The following is a 24,427-nucleotide window of genomic DNA, read 5'->3' on the forward strand; positions in this document are numbered from 1 at the left end:
ATGAGAAAGTGAAACCAAAACAAAGAACATCATACAAGAGGTAGAGAAGGACGTCTGACAGACCTTCTCACAGAACTGGCGGTGACACATACCTCTATAAGCCACTATTGAAGGCGCTTCCTTGTCTACAGCCCATTTAGGTTGTGGAGATTGATTCTCGCTTCCAACCCCCCACCACTTATTGTAGAAGCTAAGCTCCATTTTTTTCTTGCCTGTGCTATAGAACTACCTACTGCCACTATTTCAGAATCACTTCTTCGCTAATTCCGGGACTTAGTCCTAATTTTTCCTGTGGCAGCCTCTTGCTACAATTTTTATTAGCAGAGTGATTATAGATACCTGATGTGATCTTCAAAAAGGCTATTAAGAGACCCAACACATCTATAGCCTTCATTCTGAGATAACATGGTGAACATTGGGAACGCTACTTCCAAAGAACCGAATAACTCCCAAAAATGTTCCTCCTCACATGGAGAGATGGACAAATACGTGACAAAAAATAATAGTAACTGCGCTGTCCAAAAGACAGCTACACCATTCAAAGAAGCCTTTCATAGAGCTCATACAGATATGGGAGGAGAGTCACAGTGAAATAGATGTCCCAAGTAGCCAAGACTCCCTCCCTATCTCTCGTTTCTTTTTACAAAAGTCCTTAGACAAAGCACTTGCCAAAGCTCTAGACACCCTTTCCAAAGACCTGCAGGATATTAAGCAAGATATGAAACATATTGGGGCCAGAGTTGAGAAACTTGAGATGTCACACGCCGCTATATGTGACTACAGTACAGCCATCACAGCTAAAATGATGTCATGCCAAAACTACCTCAGGAAAACAGAAGCCTCAGAAATAATTTGACAATAAAAGGCCTCCCAGAGTCTGTTATACCTATGCTTTACACTCGACAGTCTTACAAATTTTCCGCTCTATCCTGGGAGACACTTACACAGAGGACATCCTCATAGAACGCGTGCATAGGGCGTTACGGAGGAAGCCTAAAGACTCAGAACCACCAAGAGACGTCGTCTGTCACCTCCTTAATTACAAGGTGAAAGAAGATATACTGCGACGAGAAGAACCCTCAAACCGTTAACAGAGGCTATCAGCGCTAAAAACATCCAATACAGTTGGAAATTTCCTTTTGGACTCATGTTTATGTTTGTAAACAAACAGTTCCTGATCCAATTAGTTACAGATCTTCCAGGAATATACAAAGCCTTAGAGCTTCCAGACCTTCAAATCCCTGATTGGGCAGTGGTGAAAGATCTAGAAAATTTACCAGAAGTCAAACCGCCTATCCCTTGGGAGGAAGTGTCTCATGGGCGATCTGCTGAGTCTAAGAAGAAAGCTGGAAGACCGACACTACACAGCGTTGTCTCGGATGCCACCTGAACTGTCTTTTTGGTAAAAAGAGACATTTCTCCTTTCATGGTACCCTGACATTGCGGTACTAACATCATCACAGATTTGCAGACTTTAACTGTCTCCTTCTCTTTCTCTACTCTCTCTTTTCCATTCTGCTCTCTTGCACTGTAACTTTATTTCCCTGTCCTCTCTGACAGGTCGTTTGTTAACTGGACTACAGGTAGAGGTCAAACGTTCTTTATACCTAGACCGCCTTTCATATTCCTACTTTCTCTCTAAAGCATTTCTTTCAAATTGGGCACACGCCCTTTTGGACATCTAAGGATCAGTAAATCAGCTCTCACTCTATTTCTGAATTTCCGCAACTCCCTGTAGCTCTTTATATACTCTTCCTAGCTATCCTTTTTGCAATTTTTCACTCTTCCTTTTCTTATCTTTCATAGGACCATGTATACTAGACTAGTTGGGTCTCATCAGCCGGGGCTCCTGTGGTCGAAATGCTTTCGGCTGCAGTCTTTTGGTGCACACCTCCTGAGGTGTCTGACTCGCCTTAACTTTAGCATTGCACTACTTAGTGGTTTGCCACATTATCGCATGATTTCTGTTATTTTCTGTTGCACTGGTTTTGCACTTGTTCCCCATACCTTCCCGCACACCCTCTTCCCTTGCTTTTACCCCCCCCCCTTCCCTCCTCACTTTCAGGGCTACTGACACCAGTTAGACTTTGCAAGTAGAGGTTCCTCCTTCTAAATATACCAATGACACGCCTTAAGAGAGGACAGGTAATGTACTTTCTTAAAAAGAACAAATCTGATATATGTTTGCTGCAGGAGACACATTTTAAGAAAAGGAATAGGTGAATAGGTTGCATTTTTCCACGTGGTTTCATGCTAGCTCAGAAAATGGCACATCTAGAGGTGTGAGCAGTGGGTTCAGCAAACACGTTTCTTTCTCAGTATTGGATAAATGCATAGACTCAGAAGGCCGCTATATTTTCATTAAAGGGAAATTAGGTAACAATATGTTTACTGTAGGGAATGTCTATGCTTCCAATAAGGCACAAATTCCCTGGCTTACTAAGGTCTTAAAGAAATCGCAATTTACAGAGGGGACCCTGGTCCTTGGAGGAGATTTTAATGTAGCGCTGAACCTCATAGACACCTCTAACGGTAGATCAGCTATCCGATTCCGGGCACTGACGAAATTGGAACGATTACTGAATTCCCTTCAACTAGCTGACTCCTGGCACACTTTACATCCGTCTGTTAAAGCCTTCACACATTACTCGGCCCCACACAATTCCTACCAACGAATCAACTATATATTCATCCCCACTAACCACATTCAACACTGTCATTCCTCTGACATGAAGACGCAAGTCCTCTCAGATCACTAAATGGTCGAATTAATCTACACAATTCCCTTATCCCCTAATTCTTCCAGATGCTGGAGAATGAATAATCTACTACTGAAATCCCCTCAAAACGTCCCAAAAAATCAGATGACTTCTGGAGGAGTTCTTTGAGCTCAATGATAAGGGGGGGGGGGGTTCTGTGCAGACCCTCTGGGAGGCCCATAAAGCTCACATCAGAGGAGAATTTATATCTCTCTCAGCATATGTACACAACCAAAAGTCCAAACAAATAACAGACTTAAGCAAAGAATTTCATGGCTGGAGTGTTTGCACAAGAGATCCCTACTAGCTTCTCATTTAGCAGAATTAACATCTCTACGTGATGACCTAAAAAATATCCTTAATATTTGCTTGGCTAAAGCATACCTTTATGCGAAGTATAAACACTAATCCCATGGCGACAAGCCAACTAGATTCATGCTGGCCCAGATTAAGGCTAAGAAAAATAAATCATTCATTAGTAGTCCTAAAAACCCTTCCGGTGCATATTACACATATTACACAAAAACAGAAAACATAGCAAGGGAATTTAGCGATTTCTACACAAAACTATATAATTTACAAACCTCTCAAGAGACAGTAGATCCTCATCTCAAAAAAGACTTAGTATCTAACTTTCTTTCCTCCCAAAAATTAGCTCCGCTCAATCCCATAAGCTGTGCTCCAATTTCTCCCATCAGGAAATTAAAGATGCAATCACCACAACACCCAAGAATAAATGTCCTGGCCTGGACGGTTTGTCCTCATTTTACTATGCCACATTCTCAGAGGTGTTGCTCCATTCCACAAACACTGATGGCCCAAATCTTAATTATTTATAAAGATGGGAAAGACCCAACTCTGAATAGCAATTTTCAGCCTATCTCCTTGCTTAACGTAGATCTCAAATTATTCGCGAAAATACTGGCCAATAGATTGCATATGATCCTCCTTTCCCTTACCTCTCCAGATCAAGTGGGTTTTGTACTGAGCAGTTTGAAACTACCCCGACCCAATTTAAAACACCGAAGAAGGTAGTGTTGACTCTTAGTAAACTTTTGCTCTCCCCACCCGCTAATTTGAAACTCCCCTTTGTTACAGCATGGGAAAAGGACCTGGACAAAGAATTCTCGGAAAATAACTTGCGTAAACTCTTCTTAGCTCCCAAGCAATCTTCTAAATGCATAAGAATGAAAGAGTCCGGATATAAAATCCTAACTAGATGGCATTTAACCCCAGCAGCACAAAATAAATACAACTCTAATTATAACCCTAATTGCTGGAGATGTGGACAACAGACAGGCACATATTTCCATCTGTGGTGGACATGCCCACTCATTACCACATATTGGTCATCAGTCCTACCCCAGATTAATCTAGTTGCAGGTACGAATCTTTCTTTACTGACAAAGATTTGCCTGTTACATTTATTCCCAGAGAAACTCCCTAAACATACACTAAAACTAATAAAACACCTCTTTGCAGCTGCCAGAATACTTGTCCCCACTTATTGGAATTTAGAATCTCCCCCAACGCTTAGACAGTGGTTGGAAAAGGTTGACTCTCTGTTTTGGAGGAGCTGGCAAGTTGGGAGACTAAGACTCGCACCTTCTTCAAGAAGATTTGGTACACTTTGGCTAAATTTAGATGCTTCCCTATCTGAGAGTTGATTTAGGTGTCCAATAGAGAGTAAGATACTTAGTTATTTGTCCTTCCATTTAATATTAGCCTACAGCTTATCTTCTCACATTCTCCCCTATAGACTATTTAGATAGGAGTCTAATGGTAAAGAGACACATCTTTGTAGCCTTTACTCCCCCCCCCCCCTTCCTCTCTCCCTGACCTTCCCCCCGCCCCCCCCTTTTTTTTTATCCCTGATGTTAACAAACTCACTTTTCAGTATTGATAACTTCTGATGACTGAATTATCCGCATATGTTGCTTTTCCACCTCAATTAATTAGAGGTCACTATTACTGTACTAATGTGAATGTAGTATTGTAGTGATACATATGTTTATTCATTATGTACCAGACAACACTGTAAACCTCTGTTGCTGGATGATTCAAGCTGAATAATGCGTAAGAAATACTGTGCTGTCGTATTGTTACTCATGTTCTTATAATCTATATATTAATAAGAACAACTTTGGGGTACTTCCGGTTCCGGCGTGCACATGTAAGGAGGTGCAGAAGGTGAGCTCTGTCTACCAAGGTACTTACTGCGGGAGCTAGCCGAGATCCGGGGGCATAAAACCCCGAAATCACACCTTCTGACATTCACTGGAGGTTCATGGAGAAGTACATTGTGCGCAGCGGCTCCCCGCATACAGACTCTCCTCTCCTGCTGCGGGAGACCGAAGCGCAGCAAAAGGGCAAGATGGCCGACGTGAGAAGGAGAGCAACCCGGTCCTCGTCCCAGCCTCCCTACCCACCAGATGCGGGTGACTCCCTGGAACTGCATTGCAAAGAGATGGCAATAGCGGTCGCACAGCTGCTTGCCCCAGATATAAAGGTCACCTTGGAAGCAACGATAGCCACCACCATAAAACAATTGCAGAGCTAGGTGGCCCAAAACTCAGCACATATCCAGGCATTGAGTGATAATGTGGAGGACCTGGAAAACCGCTCCCAAAGGAGCAATTTGCGGATTGTTGGTCTACCTGAAAATATCCCAGTGCATCAGCTGGCCCATATCTGCGCAGTGGAGTTACCGCAAGCGTTGGGGCTCCAGACTCCGGTGACGGTGGAAAGGGCTCACAGAATTGGCACAATGAGAGAAGCTCCTAAAGAGGGCCCCAGAATGAGACCAAGACCAGCAATAGTCAAGTTCCTTAAAGGGAGTCTTTCACCTAATCTGAGCGTTTTAGACCGCTCAGATCAGGTTATAGACTCTTTGACCCTCATTACAATCGTACCTTTCTCTTCTGTGTCCCTCATCCAGATCATGAAAATAACACTTTTTAAACTTATGCAAATTATCTTCTGAAGGTGCCCAGGGGGCGGCGTTACTGGGTGATGTGTCCAGAAAAACACACCTCCAGCCGGTGGACGTCACGAGCGGCACCAGAGGACGGCGGTCTGGGAACTGCCCGCACCTACGCACTGCTCTGCCCATTATGGGCAGAGGAACAGCCTTTCATGTTGCGCATGCGCCGAACGGCTGTCTTTAGTTGGCCTGAACATCCCCAATATGAAAGGCTGTTCCTCTGCCCATAATTGGCAGAGCAGTGCGCAGGTGCGGGCCAGTTCCCAGCCCGCCGTCCTCTGGTGCAGCTCGTGATGTCCACCGACTGGAGGTGTGTTTTTTTCTGGGCGCAGTGGCGAACATACGGTTCAGGATGGTGGTGGGAGTTTTTAGACAATAGTATAGACCATAGGGATGATCACACCTTACTCTGGTATACGGCGAAGGCGGTCATTAGGGGACATATAATCTCATACACCACGGCGAAAAATAAAAGATACAACTTCATCTCCAGCAAGCAATGGAAGCGGTCCGCAGTGCATATACCTCCTTCCTAGCAAATCCTACAGACCTAAATAAAGTGCAGTGGGTTACGGCGAAACATAATTACGATCACTATCTAGAACAAAAGACGAAATTATCCCTAGATTATAAATCAGCAAACCTGTTTAAAGTTGGTAATAAAGCTGGGAGGATGCTAGCTAATCTGACGAAAGTACACAACCCTGGCCCAGGTATTAAAAGTATAATTGACGCAACCGGGAAAAAACTTATAGACCCTGAAAGCATAACGGAGTGTTTTGGTCAATTTTATGCCAAGCTATACCTCCAAGATAAGTATGATCACGCTAGAGTAGAAGAACTTTTATCTAAAGTTACTCTTCCAAATCTTACGGAAGAAATGTTGACGCATCTTAATAAGCAAATTATAGAGGAAGAAGTCAAACTCACTATAAAATCGCAAAAAGACGGAAAGGCGCCAGGCCCAGATGGCTATTCGGCGGAATTTTTTAAGGCCTTAAATACGGAAGTTACCCCAATTTTAGTAGCCCTGTTTAACTCCTGTTTAAACAAAGGAATATGGCATATATAAAACGTATCCCCAAACAGGGTAAAGACATGACTTTGACTAGTTCGTATAGCCCGATTTTACTGATTAACTAAGATCTAAAAATACAGACTAAATTGATGACGAATAGACTAGCGAACTACATGCCTGACTTAATAGGCCCTCATCAGGTAGGATTCACAAAAGGAAGAGCCGCAGTGGCGAACATACGGACGGTGTTAGCGGTGCAGGACTACTTATTTCTGTCTGTCGACGCAGAGTAGGCTTTCGATAATGTCAATTGGAAGTGGCTCCAGCAGACCCCTGATCCCTTTGGAATCAAAGGATCATTTAGATCTTTCCTAGATGGAATATATAAATATCCTCAGGCAAGGGTGAGCACGCCTAGCTTTTTGTCGGAACCTTTTCGCCTCTGCAGGGGCACAAGCCAGGGTTTCCCCCTATTCCCCCCTCCTCTTTAACCTGGCTTTGGAGCCGCTGGTCCAATATTTGATACAATCAGACATGTACCAGGGAATAACAGTAGGGAAGAAGGAAATAAAACTCATCTGTTTTGCAGATGACATTTTGATATTCATAAACTCCCTGAGTACACATTCTGGTGTCTAGAATCTCAGAAAGATTCTAGAGACCATGATTTACTATGGCGAAACCACTGTATATTTTGTGTAAATGTGAGTAAAAGCCAGTTATTATATGTGGCCCCTCACAAGAGTCACAAGAGGTGTCAGAGACTTATGAAGTTAAGGTAATGCCCCACTACCTGATGTATCTGGGCATAAAAATAGGGAGGCAACCATCATCCTTATACAAGCTAAACTATGACCCGATAATAAAGAAAATAGAATTAGAACTGAGAACGGTCCAAACTGCCGCTATCCTTGTTTGGTAGGGCCCATCTGTTAAAGATGGTGAGTTTTGCCAGACTATCCCTCTACTGATAAAATACATAATTCAGAGGGCTTTTTCACATTTCTTATGGCAGGGGAAGAGGTCGTGGATTGCTTACGATAAACTTTCCTTGACAAAATGGTAGGGTGGGATACAACTACCAAGCATTAGGAGATATAATCTGGCTTCTCTGTTTAGATATGTCAAAGATTGGATAAGAGGGACGTCACACTTTTCAAACACTCCATTGGAGAGAGAACGGGCGGCCCCCTGGGAGTTGGTGGCGATCATGCATACTAGAATTAGTGACGCCCCCCCTCCATAAAAAACTATACTTTGATAAAGGACACCATGGCTACATGGAGAGGGATCAGGAAACTTTACAGGTTACCTATGTATATCACACCCTATATGCCTTTATGGTCCTTACCAGCTTTCCCAGCGGGTAGGCAAACTAAGATGTTTGCTCTGTGGAGAGAAAAAGGGAATACCTCAGTAAAACAACTACTGTCTCCTTCGGGAACTGAGATCCTAACATGGCCCGAAATTCAATCTAGGTTCCAATTCCACACCTCTCGCTTTTTACCATATAACCAAACTGTTTGGCACAAGCCACGAGACTAGGAGAACCGGAGAGATTCACTTGGTTCGAGGCCTTGGTGGGATCTCAGGAATCTTCCCTATCTGATTTATACAGGAAAATCCAAAACATTTAATCTACCCCATTAGGGGAGTCTGTATTTAAGAAGTGGGAAGAGGAACTAGGGGATGGGTCACCGACAACTAAATTGAGAGAGGGGATGGAACGGGTGAGGCATGCTATCAGTAGCGAGACATGGAGAGAAATGCACTTTAGAATATTACACAAAGCGACTTATGCTTTTGATTTATCATACAAGGATGCCCCTACACACTATCTCAGATGGTGCCCGAAATGCCACTTACAAAAAGCTAACCTGTTACATCGCCTTTGCAATTGTCCTAGTCTGAAGCCTTTATGGGAAGGAGCCATAGATTATATAAAACAAGTCTGGGGAATAGAAACACACCGCTACACTGCATCTTTCATTATATATTACAAAAAAGGCGGCTCTCCACTGGTTTTCTGGAAACAGGTGCTCTTGCTCAATGGTGACTCACCCTCGTCACTTGCGAATAATTGGAGATAAAAATGTTAATGAGCAGGCACTCTATTTATGGGTTCATGGAGGACAATTTATTAAATATTTAAAATATTGACATAAAACAATCACAATACTCATATAAAAAATGATTAAATGTGGGATTAGTTTTAACAGCAATAGCAATATGACAATAGTAAATAACAATAATGGCAATAACAATTACAGGATAATAGCAATATTACAACAATGTAGAATGCAGGAACATTTTTAAAACTTGGATTAGTGGCAATGGTTCCATATGGGGACTGATACATGGAACCATTGCCACTAATCCATGTTTTAAAAATGTTCCTGCATTTTACTTATACATATATTCATTGTTGTAATATTGCTATTATCCTGTAATTGTTATTGCCATTATTGTTATTTACTATTGTCATATTGCTATTGCTGTTAAAACTAATCCCACATTTAATAATTTTTTATATGAGTATTGTGATTGTTTTATGTCAATATTTTAAATATTTAATAAATTGTCCTCCATGAACCCATAAATAGAGTGCCTGCTCATTAACATTTTTATCTTTCATTATATACCTTTTGATCATAAAGGTGAAATCACCCAGTCGACACAGGTGAAAGGCGTCCATTTATTCCTATTATTAGTGAAGAAAACAATACTTAGGCACTGGATATATCCCACCATTTCTACATTGAAAGAAGCTATAGGAACAAGGAAACACATCCTCTATATGGATTGGCTAGACACAGAGAAGAACAAGGAGAGGGCTACCAAAAGCTTTTTCCGCGAGTGGAGGAAGTTCATAGTCCACTCCTTAACTCCGGTAGAAAGGAAAGAACCAATGAAACCGTTCCAAGACACCAAATTGTACCTGGAGGAGCAGATAAAGGGAACATTGGGAAACTTGGTGGCAGAAAAGTGAGATTATTCTGAATCACAGTAAGGTGGAGAAGCCACTGGAGGGAACCTAGCTGATTGGAGTTTCTATGTTGCATCCAAGGGGAATATCTTTGAATCGGGAGTTTTGGATTATGACTAGAGGTTTTAGTTCGACATTGGGGGAGGAGTTGGGAATGAAAATAGAAAATTCGAGAGATCTAAGAACGATCATTGTGGATCCCATTCTGTAAAAATTAATAGAAAGCGAATGTCTAACATTATGTCACTGGAACGAATGTACAATTATTAATGACATGTCATGTTTCCTATCTCTGTTGGTATTGTGCATTTTGCTATGCCTTTATTCTCCCTTAATAAAATTTATAAAAAAAATAAAAAAAAGAACTTTGAAAAGAAAAAATATAAGCATTTATAGCTTATCAATTAACAAAGTGAATGAACAAAAGAGAAACTTCTTGTTCTTTTTTACGCTGAAGATAGTTCTTAGTGACATTGACTGTATGTTTAGAGTTGTTGTCCTGCTGAAGAATAAATGTGGGGCCAATCAGATGCCTGTCACTGATGGTGTTGCATGATGGATAAGTATCTGCCTGGAAAAAAAAAAAAACTAACTTTTTTTAACAAAAACAAAACAAAAAACTATTTGTTTTTAAATACATAACTGTTACCGCACCAGTTATAAGAACCCATAGAATACCTTATTTATACCGCATAGCTTAAAAAATCACCTACTAAGCATTTGCTATTTTTACCCCCCCAAAATATATAAAAATAATTTATTAATAGTTCGATAAATGGTACTAAAAACAAGCTGTCATACTGTTATTATGTTGAAGCTAAAATAAAAAAAAAGTGAATGCATGTAGTGTTATCAGTACCTCTTTCTGTATTCAGGATTATATAGTGGTGAAGAAGACATCTGGTGAATGTGTGATGCCTAGCAGCCATCCCCGATGGTCAGGATGGGGCAGGACTCAGAGCCCCAGCCTGGAACCTGCATCTCGCCAACTGATGTATGAGAAAAGCAATGAGCAGAAGATTTTAAAACTCTCCAACAAGATCATAGAGCTGATAACCAGAGAGGTGAGTGCTGCTGGGTCCACATGGACATTAAATACTGAATGTAAACATATCATCGACCTGACCAGTAATTCAACTGATGTTACATGTCCTCCCCTTTTTCTGAAATTTCATAGCACAACTTCTTACAGGGCTTTTAATATGAAGATACAAACTACTCACAGCTGAGTAGTTATCTTCTGGATCATGACTATTAAACTGTGAGGTGTTCATATTTCATATCTGCTCATACCTACATGTGTTCCTGCTGCTCCCCTAATTATTCAATTTTTAAAAATACATTTTATTTATTTATTTTTAATTTTTTTTACCCAGTCAAAAGATTTCAGGGCCACTAGGTCCGGTGCCTGATATACTATTGAGGTTTTCCAAGGGAGCCACCTACATTAATTTCTCAAGTCACAGTGTTTTTCACTCTAAAGATGTCCATCCTGTCGGAACAGTAGTTTGCCAGGCTCACCTTTTATGCTGATACAGAGCTTCTAGACAACGTCTTCTGCTACTGGATCTTCTCCTTCATGGCTAGAGATCTGTCCATCTGCTCCATGATGCTTCTGGCTGCAGTAAGAACATGACACATTTTGGTCTCTCGAGATCACTTATCTTGTAAGACCATGTTGTGTTCTGTTGTGTCCAAAGGCATTGTGGAGGAAATGGACAGATATCCAGCCATGAAGGAGAAGATCCAGCAGAAAATCTGGCAGGTAGTAGCAACACTGACGGAGAAGCTCCAGCACTGCATAAAGTTAAGTGGGTGGCAGCCCCCTTGGAAAACCACTGCCTCAATATTATATCTGGTGCCGGAACAAGGAGGCCTGATATCTCAAGAATGGGTCCATACACAACAAAAAAAAAGAAAGGAAGAATCAGAAGAACTGCTTGAGCTTATGTAGGAAGGAAATTTTAAATATTTAGATTGGTGACAGGTCCTCCCTAAAGGGGTGGCACTGTTTAGAAAACTAATTTTCATTAACCCATTAGGGAATTATGAGTTAGGCCCCATGCACATAACCTTATTTTTTTTTTTGCATCGGATCCGGATTTTGTTCTGGAATCGGATGCTGGTCCATCGTGTACTGTTTGCATCTGTGTGTCCATTCTTCTAGCCGCAATAAAGATAGAACATGTCATATTCTTGTTTATTTTGAGTACAAGGATAGGAAATGGGGGGGGGGGAATGGCGGCATGCATGCAGCCAGTATCCGAGTCTTGCAGTTCCTCTGTTTGTGTGCCTGAAGCCTAAATAGATGATGTTCTTCGGTTTAGGATCCTCTCCTTGACCAGAGTGGAGAGCCATTACAAAGAATGTGTCTCTCTCTGGGGCACCTGTCATGGCCTGCATTACACTGATTTATTTCCCTTTGATTTAAATGAGCACTGTGTAATTCTAGTGCAGGTTTTCCCACAGATTCCAGCAGATTGCTGGAGGGCTTTCCAAGGCAGAAAACAGTAACACTGAAGGAAAATGTCCCACTTGTGTTGTCAATGTTGTATTTTGCACAAATGACATGGAGAAGTTGACAAATATTTTTTAATTAATTTAAGGGTACTTTCACACTTGCATTGTTGGATTCCAGCAGGCAGTTCCGTCGTCGTAACAGCCTGCCGGATCCGGAAATCCGTATGCAAACGGATAGCATTTGTAGACGGATCCATCTCACAAATGCATTGCAATACCGGATCCGTCTCTCTGGAGTCATCTGGAAAAATGGATCCAGTATTTATTTTTTTTCACATTTTTAAAGGTCTGTGCATGCGTACACCAGGAAACCCGATCCGCAGCATGGTGCGGTATTTTCTCCAGCCAAATACCATAGGAGTGATTGAACTGAAGACATCCTGATGCATACTGAACGGAATGCTCTCCCTTCAGAATGCATTAGGGTAAAACTGATAATTTTTTTTCCGGTATTGAGCCCCTAGGATGGAACTCGATACCGGAAAAGAATAACGCTAGTGTGAAAGTACTCTTAATATATGTGGTGCGTTTGGAATTTCTGAATTTCTTTTATGCCAGCTACGTGCAGCGATATATTTGCTCATTTTGTAACCTTTATCTTTGATATAAGAAGTACTTAAAAAATACATTTACATGTTGACCACAAAGACTTTTCTTTTTTCTTCACAGTGAGAAGACAAATATCACACATTTGGTACAATTTTAGATGTGACTTTTTAACCTGTGCGACTTCCACCGAAATCGGGCATAAATTAATAATGCATGTGGGCCAATGTTTCTCGATGGTGATTATATTATTCTATGTGTCAGGTTCCTGTAAGGTGTCAGAATGTGTCTGTTCATTTCTCCATGGAGGAGTGGGAGTACATAGAAGGACACAGGGACATCCTGAGGGAGAAATACCAGTCCCTCACATCACCAGGTAAGTCACACATCACTGAAGTTCTCAAAAATGATTTATGGGGGGATTTATAAAACTGTCCAAAAGAAGAAAGCTCCATAACAACCAAACACATCACAGCATTCATTTCTTATGGTGTTCTTGAAAAATGATGACATTAGTAATTTCTCTTAGTTTCTCAGAAATATGCCCAGTATACGTAATTCCCAAATGTCTCCTGTGTATTTACAGTGTTTCTGCCATGGCTGAGGGCACCATATGATCTAAAACGATTTGTTTCCAGGCCTGCTTCCCACCATCTTGTTGATACTTCATAAATGTTAGATAAGGAAAGGCCAGCGGTTGTTATCACTATGCGCTATGTTTTCTCCCATGTTAGAAGACTCCTATTGCACAATGGATGTTCTTTACTCTGTGATTTTCCTCCTACTTTCTTTTATTCAGTTTCTGAATACTCCGAATACTTAGAGTATCCTTACAGTCTTCTCCATAGAAGAGTGATCCTTTCCCTGACTGACCCACCATGGATAAACAAGGAGATGACTGAGAGGATATTAAGCATCACTTTGAAGATTATCTACCTGTTGAGTGGAGAGGTGAGGAACTATATAATTCTTAATGGGGTTATTCAGCACCCGCCGATCAGCTGGTTGAAGAAAAGCTTCTCTTCATTGTTTACCTGCTGGCCGTCCACATCGCAGCAGCGATCAGGTGTAATTACAAGCCATCCCATTCGCTCCTATCGGACGGCTCGTTCCTATACAGTTGAATAGGAAGTAGCTGTCCCATTGAAGTAAATGTAACGGCTTGTAATTACACACCGCTGCGATGTCGATTGCGAGCAGGTAAACAATGAAGAGAAGCTTCTCTTCAAACAGCTGATCGGCGGGTGCTGATTGTCAGACCCTCGCCAATCTAATATTATTTTTTTTAATCAGATTTTGTTTGTGTTTCATACAAAAACAAAAGTATACACGAGACATAGTCATAAGAAGTGTAGAAGTACACATCACACACAGAATAAAGATATCATTTATCACAATTGCGCACTGTCATTCTTTAATCAATAAAAGAGAGAAATCCAATTACCCTTCCCCCCTCCCCCTCTCCGTGTGGCCACACTCCCCAAAAAGGAAGTTATCACTCCAGTACATTAATCACCTAATATCACGTTTAAGTGTTATAACAACCTGTTACGCTAATAGTTTCATATACCATTTGTAACTCTGTTCCTCACCTCAACCCTACAAATTCCCTGAGAACCATACCATTCCAGATATGCAGCAATCTGAGACAACATACCAGGGCCAGCCAACCACATCTTCCACTACTTCTCGAATTTCTTTACAGTACCTCCCGCCAATCTGATATTGATGACCTATTGTGAGGATAGGTCATCAATATTAGAATCACCCTTTAATGACACTGGAAAAGTGAGGAATACTGGGAATGTATTTAATACTATCACTCTTTCATTGCAAAGGATTACACCATAGTGAAGAAGACATCTGGTGAGTACGTAACCCTCAGCAACTATTCTTGTGTACCAGGAGAAAGGTACAGAGCCCAGAGACCCATTCTAAGAACTCCATCTAACGCGCTAACACATGACGGGAACAATGATGAGAAGGTCCTGGAACTCACCTACAAGATCATTGAGCTGCTGACTGGAGAGGTGAGTGCTGCTGGGAAATTCTAGAGTAACACTAGGGTTAATGTGTCTGGATGATGACAATGATGTCATTTTATGTGTCAGGTTCCTATAAGGTTTCAGGATGTCACTGTCTATTTTTCTATGGAGGAGTGGGAGTATTTAGAAGAACACAAGGAACTGTACAAGGACTTCATAATGGAGAACCACCAGACCTTCACATCACCAGGTATGAGGGGACTGCTACTGTCTGTATGTATGCAAAGAAGTATCTCCCAAGGACAAGAAGCATCCTTGGAAAATACCTCTTTGCATATTTGTTTCCCATGAAGCATCTCCAATAAATCTCTATACCATAGAGTGCTTCCAGAAAGTCTCCATAAAGGATTAGTATCTTTAAGAAGATTCAGCAGCCTGCCCAAGCCACTGTCTGTATGTAAAAGAGAAAATATATAGTTTTCCTGGTCACCTGTATACACCCATAAGCTGGTTATCCCATATCAACAGTGTGTTCTTTTGTATTTTCTTCAGATGCAGCCAGTAAAGAAAATCCACCAGAGAGCTGCCCCAGTCCCACTTGTTCCCAGAATGAGGAAAATCACAATGTCCTAGAGGATCATCAGGTTAATAAATCTTAGGTTTAATCTCATTTGACTATATTCAACACTACTATGAAGGGTGTCGAGACTGAGACCTCGTTGTAACTTGGTTGTCATGGTTCTTGGATGTAATTCTTTTTTCTATGTAGTTAACATGTAGTGCTGAACTTTACTAACTGTATTGTGGTTAGTTTGTGTGTTACCAGAAATTTGTCCTGGTTTTAAATCAGGGGGAAGACCTCATTGATATTAAAGTTGAAATTATAGAAAGCGAAGAAGAGACCTATGTGATGTCTGATCAGCAGTGTGAGGAGGAAATTGGTACCGATAGCCCAGGTGAGCAATAAGCACTAGACATGAGAAACTAACAGATATTTAATTGACCACAGAATATAAAGGCCCACATACACATTAGACTATTGTTGTCCGAATTCGCTGTTTTGACAGTATCCGACAACAGCCTTATGTGAATGGGGTGAAAATTATTGTTTGTTGTATTGGTGTCATACAACATTCAACATTTACAGTGTATATATTGCTATGATCGAATTTACTTTTGAAATTGGCGCCATGTGTACAGTGATTGCACTGAAAAGTCTATCAGATGCTTGGATTGATTTTGTGAAAAATTGCAGTGTGTAAACATGCCTTAAAGGGAGTCTGTCACCAGTGACCTCCATATCCAACAAGTGGCATAGGGAACATAGTTGTAGTTCACCTGAATAAAGTGCTTTGTTTTGTTCATCCGACCTATAACACTTTTGGCTAACATGCAGATTAGGCATTTGGTGCAATGAGGGCGTCACTATGACTCTCATTGTAGGCTCCGCTCCTTTCTGTGACCAGGCCCTTCCTTGCTGCTTTGCCACTGTCTGGCCCTGGCAATCAAAGACGTAGGGAGGGGCTGGCCACAGGAAGGAGAGGCGCTTGAATACAACAAGAGCCACGGTGATGCCCTCATTGCACCAAACGTTAATAAATAATTTGCATAATAGGAAAAAGTATAACTCGGAATGGAGTCTTGGAACCACAAAAGAAAAAACGAGTTCTGAACAGGTGATCAACTGTTTGCATAGACGCATCACTGTAGGATAGCGAGTTTGATGGTGACAGACTCTCTTTAAAGGGTTGTCTCACTTCAGCAAATGCAATTTATCACGTAGAGAAAGTTAATCGAAGGCACTTACTAATGATTGAAAATCCCTTTATTGTCCCTTAGTGGGGAAATTTTGGCAGAACACCAGCAATTACATTCACAACAGGAGCAAAAATAAGAGTAATTAGAAACTAAAGAGTAAAATGCAAGAATAACATAACACAGAATTTACTTTAAAAATTCACTACTGGGTTTCTAGGAACAGTGGTGGTTATAAATCCTAACCGCTGCTGGGAGGAAGGGCCTCCGATAATGTTCCTTCGTGTACCTAGGATGCAGCAGTCGGTCACTGAAGGAGCTCTCTAGCTCCACAACAGCTTCGTGCATGGGGTGGAAGACATTGTCTAACAGTGATATTCATTTTGCTGGAGTTCTTCTGTCACCGACCTCCTGCACTGGATCAAGGGGACAACCTAAGACAGAACTGGCCTTTTTAATGAGCTTATCTAATCTCTGTCTCTCAGCCACAGATTCATGGCTTGATTCATTTTTCCATCACAATATACATTACCTGTATACAGGGTTATGACCACCATGTAATCCAGCAGCGGTGGTTGTGCTTGGACACTACAGAAAAAATTGCTGATGTCTCTGGTGGCCAGGATCATGAGAGCGCCCATGGGCACACGTGCACAGTGGCTCCTGTCCTAGCTACCTCGTCTGTGCTCTGCAGCGGTGGCCATGACCCCTGGAAACAAGCAGTGTATAATGCAACGGAAAAATGAATCAACCCAGCAAAGGAGGCAATATGGACAATCACAATACATTAGTAAGTGCCTTGTATTCAGGGGGTTTTCTGTGACTTTTTTTTAGTGATAACCTATCCTCAGGATAACCCCTTTAACAACCCATTTGACGTCTATAGGGAAAACCACTCTACATATGGTGTAGAATCACACAAACAATTGAAATGCTGCAGATTTTAAAATCTGCGCAGCAGGTCAATTTTCGGGCATACAAAATATGCAACATATGCACAAGATTTGGCAAATCTCATTCACTTTGCTGATACTGTAATACATTGTATTTCTGCATTAAAATGGGAATTACAGAAACAGCATAGCACAGCCTACTTGACTGTTTTCATAACTGTGGTTGCTGCCTAAGATGGGTATTCCAATCTCAGCCGTGAATGGTCAAGATGGGAATACCGCTTTTAAGAGAAAAAAAAAAGTAATAAGCTACCTTATCTCCTAGCAGATGACAACACCAGGATCTCAACAGGATTGTCACAAGTTTGCACAGTGGAGGATAACATCAGCAACCGAGGTTCTTTAGAAGAAAACTCTGCTACCGTAATACCCCCAGGACCTCTTGGTACACCTCTTTTAAGGAATGCTTCTAATAATGTGGAACTGTCAATAGCCAAATCGCATGTCCCTACACAAAGAGCAGGGACGCAGTTTATATGTTCTGAATGTGGAAAATGTTTTACACGTTCCCAGCTGTTTAAATATGAGTCGGCACACACTGGACAAATACATTTTTTATGCGTTATCTGTGACAAGTCTGTAGCTCAAAAGACTCATCTTGGAGACCAGGTCATTCGGACAGTCGGCAAACCATTTTCTTGTTCAACATGTGGAAAGTGTTTTGCACTCAAGGCCATTCTTTTTAGACATCAGAAAATTCACTCTTCGGAAAGACCGCTTACATGTGAAGAATGTGGCAAATCCTTTCCTTATAAATCCAGTCTTCTCGAACATCAGAGATTTCACACTGGTCAGAAGCCATATTCCTGTGAAGAGTGTGGGAAGTCATTTACTAGAAAGCGTGTTCTTGTTGAACATCAGCTAATTCACACAGGGGAGAAGCCTTTTCCATGTCTGGAGTGTGGGAAATTCTATGCCCGTAAAAGTCAGCTTGAGATACATCAGAGAAGCCACACAGGGGAGAGACCATTTACATGTCAGGAATGCGGGAAATGTTTTACTCAGAGGTCACATCTTGTAAAACATCAGAGAATTCATAAAGGGGAGAAACCGTTTTTATGTCTGGAATGTGGGAAATGGTTTACTAAAAAATCAAACCTTGTGGAACATCAGAAAATTCACACAGGGCAGAATTTGTTTTCATGTCCAGATTGCGGTAAATGTTTTACTAGGAAATCCGTCCTTTCCGATCATCAGAGAATTCATTCAGGCGAGAAGCCGTTTACTTGTCTAGATTGTGGAAAGCGCTTTAACCAGAAATCTGCTCTCGTTAGACATCAGAAAGTTCACACAAAGGAGAAGTCGTATTCATGTTTAGAGTGTGGGCAATGCTTTACCTGTAAAGTCCAGCTTAAAATACATCACCGCATGCACACAGGAGAGAAGGTCTTTTCATGTTTGGAATGTGAGAGATGTTTTATCAATCAGTCAGATCTTGCCAGACATGAGAGAACTCACACTGGAGAGAAGATGCCGTCATATCCAGAACATGTCAAACAAGAAGATGATTTTGATATGGATGAAAGCAGCAACAAAGAGGAGACACCATCATCATGTTAAGAATGTCGGAAAGAAAATCAAAGAATTCCCACCACAGGGGAAATATTCCCATGTTCAGTCTTACATGTAAAACATATCTCGTGATGTACCAGAGAACTCGCACAGGAGAGATATCATTTACATGTCTGCTATGTATGAAATATCTTAACTCTTCTCCACACTGATCAGCCTAAGCAGGGTTTGGTCAAGCAGCAAAGGACAGTATTGTTCTGGAGAACTCCAGCTTGGACTGTGGTGCTGCAGAGGGAGGGCTTTAAGGGCTCCTTTCAGGCTCAAAGTGAGCTTGAGCCACAATCGTGATCTTGTTTTAAAGCCAAGAATCTTGAATGTGCAGCCAAGAATGTGGCTCTAGTTGCACTCTAGTCTGAGATAGAACAGGTTGAAGTGAGAGTTGCATATACTGTTCTTCCACCTTTCACTACAGGCTATGTGGAGCTGTGAGTTGGAAGAAGACAAGCAGGTGGCATGGAGGGCAAGAAGGAGGCTCACAGACCTTCCTCCTGGCCCTGTATGTGTTATTATTATTAAAGCGCCATTCATTCCATGGTGCTATACATATGAAAAATAGGTGTACATACATAATACAAAACAATTGCAATACGCATGAACAAGACGAGTTACAAACTGGTACAGAAGGAGAGAGGACCCTACCCGCAAGGGATTACAGTCTACAAGGAATGGGTGAAGGATACAGTAGGTGAGGGACACCCTTCATGTTATATTATCAACCATAGGGCATAGTTACGCTCTAAGGGTCCATTCACACGTCCGTTGAATGGGTCCAGATCCTTTCCACAATTATGCGGAAGGGGTGCGGACCCATTCATTTTCAATTGGGCTGGAAAAGATGCGGACAGCACACAGTGTGCTGTCCGCATCCGCATTTCTGGTGCACGGCCCAGAACTTCCGGTCCACAGCTCCAGAAAAAAATAGAACATGTCCTATTCTTGTCTGCAGCTGTGCACAAGAATAGACATTTCTATTGGGGTGCCGGCCCAGTGTTACGCGGATCCGCAAAACACTGCGGAAGTGTGAATGGACCCTTTATTGTCACATTTATTTATTTATTTATTCTCGGAAAAGGAGTAAGAAGCTGACCACAGCACCTAAGTGGTTTTATAGAAAAAAATTAAAACTGAACAAATAACTTTTCTCACGTATTATTTTAATATTGAAAAAGTTAAATAAAAATATATGCCTCATCTGTAACGACCCATGCTATAAACGTAATATTTTATATATCAGTCACAGTAAACCCAAAAACGGAAAAACAATACCCCAATTTTCTTTTGCATTCATCACACCGAGCAATACAGGCCGAAAAAAACTAACTGCAACTTACCATAAAACTGAACACCTTACACAGTTACGCCATTGGAAAAATAATATGGGACTTGGGGTGACACAAAACTAATAATTTTGTTAAAAAGAAAAAGGTGTTATTATGCAAGTATAAATTTGGCATCATCAAAATACAATAAAGTTATTTTATAAACTATCGTGTACCCAAAATAGTTCCTATAAAAACTACAGCTAGTCCCAAGGTCTTTTACAAATTGTAAAAAAAAAAATATTAAAGGGGGTTTCTGAGACTTAATACCGATGACCTATCCTCTGGATCGGTGGGGGTCTGACAAACAGGACCTCCGCTGATCAAGAAGACGCCAGTGCTCATAGTAGTGCCGCTGCCTTCTCTCAGCTTTCCGTGACGTCACGTTCATCATGGTGTAGGAGCATCTCCGCCCTGAATGAGGCTGAGCTGCAATATCAAGTACAGCAGTTATACAATGTAGAGCACCAGTGCATTCTCAAACAGCTGATCAGCGGGGGTCCTGGGTGTTGGACCCCCACTGATTAGATACTGATGACCTATCCAAAGGATAGGTTATCCGTATTAACATCTCGGGAAACCCTTTTAAATTCAAACAGATATGACCCCTGGAACACAGCGGGAAAACATTTTACTGGTCCTTAAATGGGTTATCCTCGCTAGTGCTGTGATGAGAGATTCTCACACATGAACTATGGGTTTGTAACCAAGATAGGATCACATGCACAATGTACAGCACGTGAACCTGGAAGTGCCAGGAACATAATTGGAGCGGGAGCGCAAGTACCAATGAAAATGTTGTTACTCTAATCAGGAGGTGAGGGACATGAAATAATAAAAACAAATTAGATAACCCCTTTAAAGGTCTTGTCTGGGCTAGGAGCTGACAAGTCCGATTAGTGGTAACCTGTGTCCAATAGAGAGAAGATGAAAAAAACCTGTCCACAGTATTGCCATTCAGCACTGGTGCCCTTTCCCTGGCTGCTTATGGTTTCCACTGGTCTCTTGTGTCGGTGGTCACATAACCTAGAACAGCATGTCCCTAGCAGTGGTCAACCAAGCCACTTACAGTCTGGAGGAGACCAGAACTGGACGGGAACAGGACAGTAGCATGGGAGTGGCAGAACTAGAAGGGCGTTTTTTTTTTATTGGCCTCAGTTTGTCACTATTGAGGTTGTCGGCTCCAAGGTTCGAAAACCTCTTTAAGGGCTTGTTGTGTGTGAAGCCTGTGCTGTGGACCGCAAATTGCGGTCCGTAATGCACGTGCACCATCCGTGGGGCAGGCGCATGGGGATCGCAGACCTGTTCACTTGAATGGGTCCGCGATCCTTCCGTTCCGCAAAAAAATTAATCTTTTTGCTGTGCGGAAGAACGGAACCCCAGAAAGCACTCCGTAGTGCTTCTGTAGTGTTCCGTTCCGCATCTCCGGATTTGCGGACCCATTGACATCAATGTGTCCGCATCCGTGATGCGGAATGGCCACGGAATGGTGCCCGTGTATTGCGGATCTGCAAATGTGGTCCACAATATTGCAACGGGCATCACACGAGCCCTAAAGCTAAAAGTAGTAATGTCAATTAGTGGTTAAAATGCACTTAGGCTACCTTCACACCTGCGTTAGGTGCGGATCCGTCTGGTATCTGCACAGACGGATCCGCACCTATAAATGCAAACACTGGTATCCGTTCAGAACGGATCTGTCTGTATTATTCTGTCCCAAAAAAAATCTAAGTGTAAGTCAAACGGATCCGTCCTGACTTACATTGAATTGTAAACGGATCCGTCCCCCATTGACTTTCAATGTAAGTCAGGACGGATCCGTTTACAATTGTACCATATTTGTGCCAAAGTAAACTGATCCGTCCCCATTGACTTACATTGTAAATCAGGATGGATCTGTTTGGCTCCGCATCACCAGGCGGACACCAAAACGCTGCAAGCAGCGTTTTGGTGTCCGCCTCCAGAGCGGAATGGAGGCGGAACGGAGCCAAACTGATGCATTCTGAATGGATCCTTATCCATTCAGAATGTATTGGGGCTAAACTGATCCGTTTGGGGCCGCTTGTGAGAGCCTTGAAACAGATCTCGCAGGCGGACCCAGAAACGGCAGTGTGAAAGTAGCCTTTAGATGTGCGCCAACTATATTTATGGAAAACACAATTTCAAAAATATATAATAAAAAGGTGAAACTTTTGGGAGGGGATTAATTTAAAATCTCTAGCTAGACACCAGAAATGTGAAAACCTATGCAAAAGTCATTGTCGTTCCTCAATTTTGAGTTCTTCCATCTCGATGCATTTTATATTCCACAGTGGATATCAGAGAAGGAGAAAGGACACTCGATGGAAGAATTTATCACACTGCGCTGCAGAAATCTAGCTTCAAAAATAGCTTTGAGGCTTTTTGAACTTATTTGCGTAAAAATTTGGCGACATTTTTTACTTTGAAAAGTGGTATTGGTGAACTTTTCAAAGTGCTAACTTTTGCATACAGATTTTTCTCCGCAGTTTAACATTTCCACTGTTGCTTTTGGAGCAGCTGCCCCAACGATTCCTAGGCACTATAAAATATATCTCCACAAAGATGGAAGTTTTCATGGAATGAGATACCCTCTGGGGTGACCACATTTTTTTAAAGAAAAGTAGCAGTTGTAATTTATAGTTTTTTTTTTTTACTAGAATATACTCCTGGACTCTGCATTGATCTCTGCAGTTGGTTTCCTGGGAGGATCTCGGATGAAACATATTTCAGTTCTTGATGTGAAAATGTAGATTTTTTTTTATCCCGTGTTTTATATTTATTGTATAATGTGTGTTGATACCAGCTGTGGGTGCCTTCTTGAATCACAGTTATCCCAGAATGTTGGAAAAACTGGTTGTGAAAAATAAAGAGACATCTTTGAATGTGTTTCATCCTAAGTTATGCCTCAAGGCCTGTTTAGAAGGTCAACCATTGACCTAGCTACCTTCTAGATGGTGGCACCAGAAGCACAGCTTTCTTTTCCAAGAATTTTATTATGTGTGTGGTCAGGGATCAAAAATTTTATTTAGTGATAAAAACTGACAACAGGCTGTGTAATCTATCATTTAGACGTTTATAAATGGGAATAGGCGTCATTGGAATTCAGTGATTGGGGGAGCAGAGCTGTAAGAGTGAGCTCCCTCCACTAAAATGTTGACAGTGTTGTGGTGTTCTGCCGACAGAGCCACACCAAACAGCCTATTGTTGGGGGTGTTTGATTTCTGCCGATCAGTTACTGATGGCCAGGATAGGCTATCTCTTACTAAAGACTGGACAGCCCCTTTAACCAAAGTATGTTTATACTGCCAGACACCAGAAGGTTTAATACTTTGCTTGGCAGTTTCCACCTCAACGTCCATTTTGCACCTCAGCAGTCTGGGCAGGATGTTGGTCAAGGACCTCTGTTCTTGCATAGATTCAGATCTCAGAAACTATTAGACATTTATGACCTATCCTGTAATTGGAATGCCTATTTAATAGAATACATAATAAGGTATCCCAAAATATTTTACAGGAAAAAGCTTGATTTTTTTTTTTGCTGACTTAGGCTACTTTCACACTTGCGCTTGATGGGATCTGTTCTGAACGGATCCGATCATATTAATGCAGACGGAGGCTCCGTTCAGTACGGATCCGTCTGCATTAATAACTTAGAAAAATTTCTAAGTGCGAAAGTAGCCTGAGCGGATCCGTTCAGACTTTCAATGTAACGTCAATGGGGGACGGATCCGCTTGAAGATTGAGCCATATGGTGTCATCTTCAAGCGGATCCGTTCCCATTGACTTACATTGTAAGTCTGGACGGATCCGCGCGGACAGCTGAACGCTGCAAGCAGCGTTCAGCTGTCCGCCTGGCCGTGCGGAGGCGAGCGGAGCGGAGGCTGAACGCCGCCAGACTGATGCAGTCTGAGCGGATCCGCATCCATTCAGACTGCATCAGGGCTGGACGGAAGCGTTCTGCTCCGCTCGTGAGCTCCTTCAAACGGAGCTCACGAGCGGACAGCAGAACG

At 41.9% G+C, this 24,427-nt stretch overlaps 1 protein-coding gene across 5 annotated transcripts in view; it reads left to right on the top strand.

The window, feature by feature from the left end:
- Nucleotides 1-23,299, top strand: part of LOC122940573 (zinc finger protein 436-like) — a 38,898-nt gene extending 15,599 nt beyond the window's left edge. For 2 of the 5 annotated variants that reach the window (XM_044297188.1, XM_044297189.1), the window contains exons 3-10: nt 10,622-10,810; nt 13,077-13,188; nt 13,612-13,763; nt 14,651-14,842; nt 14,924-15,047; nt 15,350-15,441; nt 15,648-15,753; nt 17,771-21,713. In XM_044297188.1, the coding sequence (XP_044153123.1) occupies nt 10,622-10,810; nt 13,077-13,188; nt 13,612-13,763; nt 14,651-14,842; nt 14,924-15,047; nt 15,350-15,441; nt 15,648-15,753; nt 17,771-19,065 (2,262 nt within the window). In that variant the 3' untranslated portion in view covers nt 19,066-21,713. Of the gene's footprint in view, nt 1-10,621; nt 10,811-12,935; nt 13,189-13,611; nt 13,764-14,650; nt 14,843-14,923; nt 15,048-15,349; nt 15,442-15,647; nt 15,754-17,770; nt 21,714-22,708 lie in introns of those variants that run through there. The other 3 variants (XR_006390367.1, XM_044297187.1, XM_044297190.1) reach the window with 3 other exon arrangements.
- The last annotated feature ends 1,128 nt before the right edge of the window (nt 23,300-24,427 follow it).

Source organism: Bufo gargarizans, chromosome 6 (genome assembly GCF_014858855.1).
Source record: "Bufo gargarizans isolate SCDJY-AF-19 chromosome 6, ASM1485885v1, whole genome shotgun sequence".
Taxonomy (NCBI): Eukaryota; Metazoa; Chordata; class Amphibia; order Anura; family Bufonidae; genus Bufo; species Bufo gargarizans.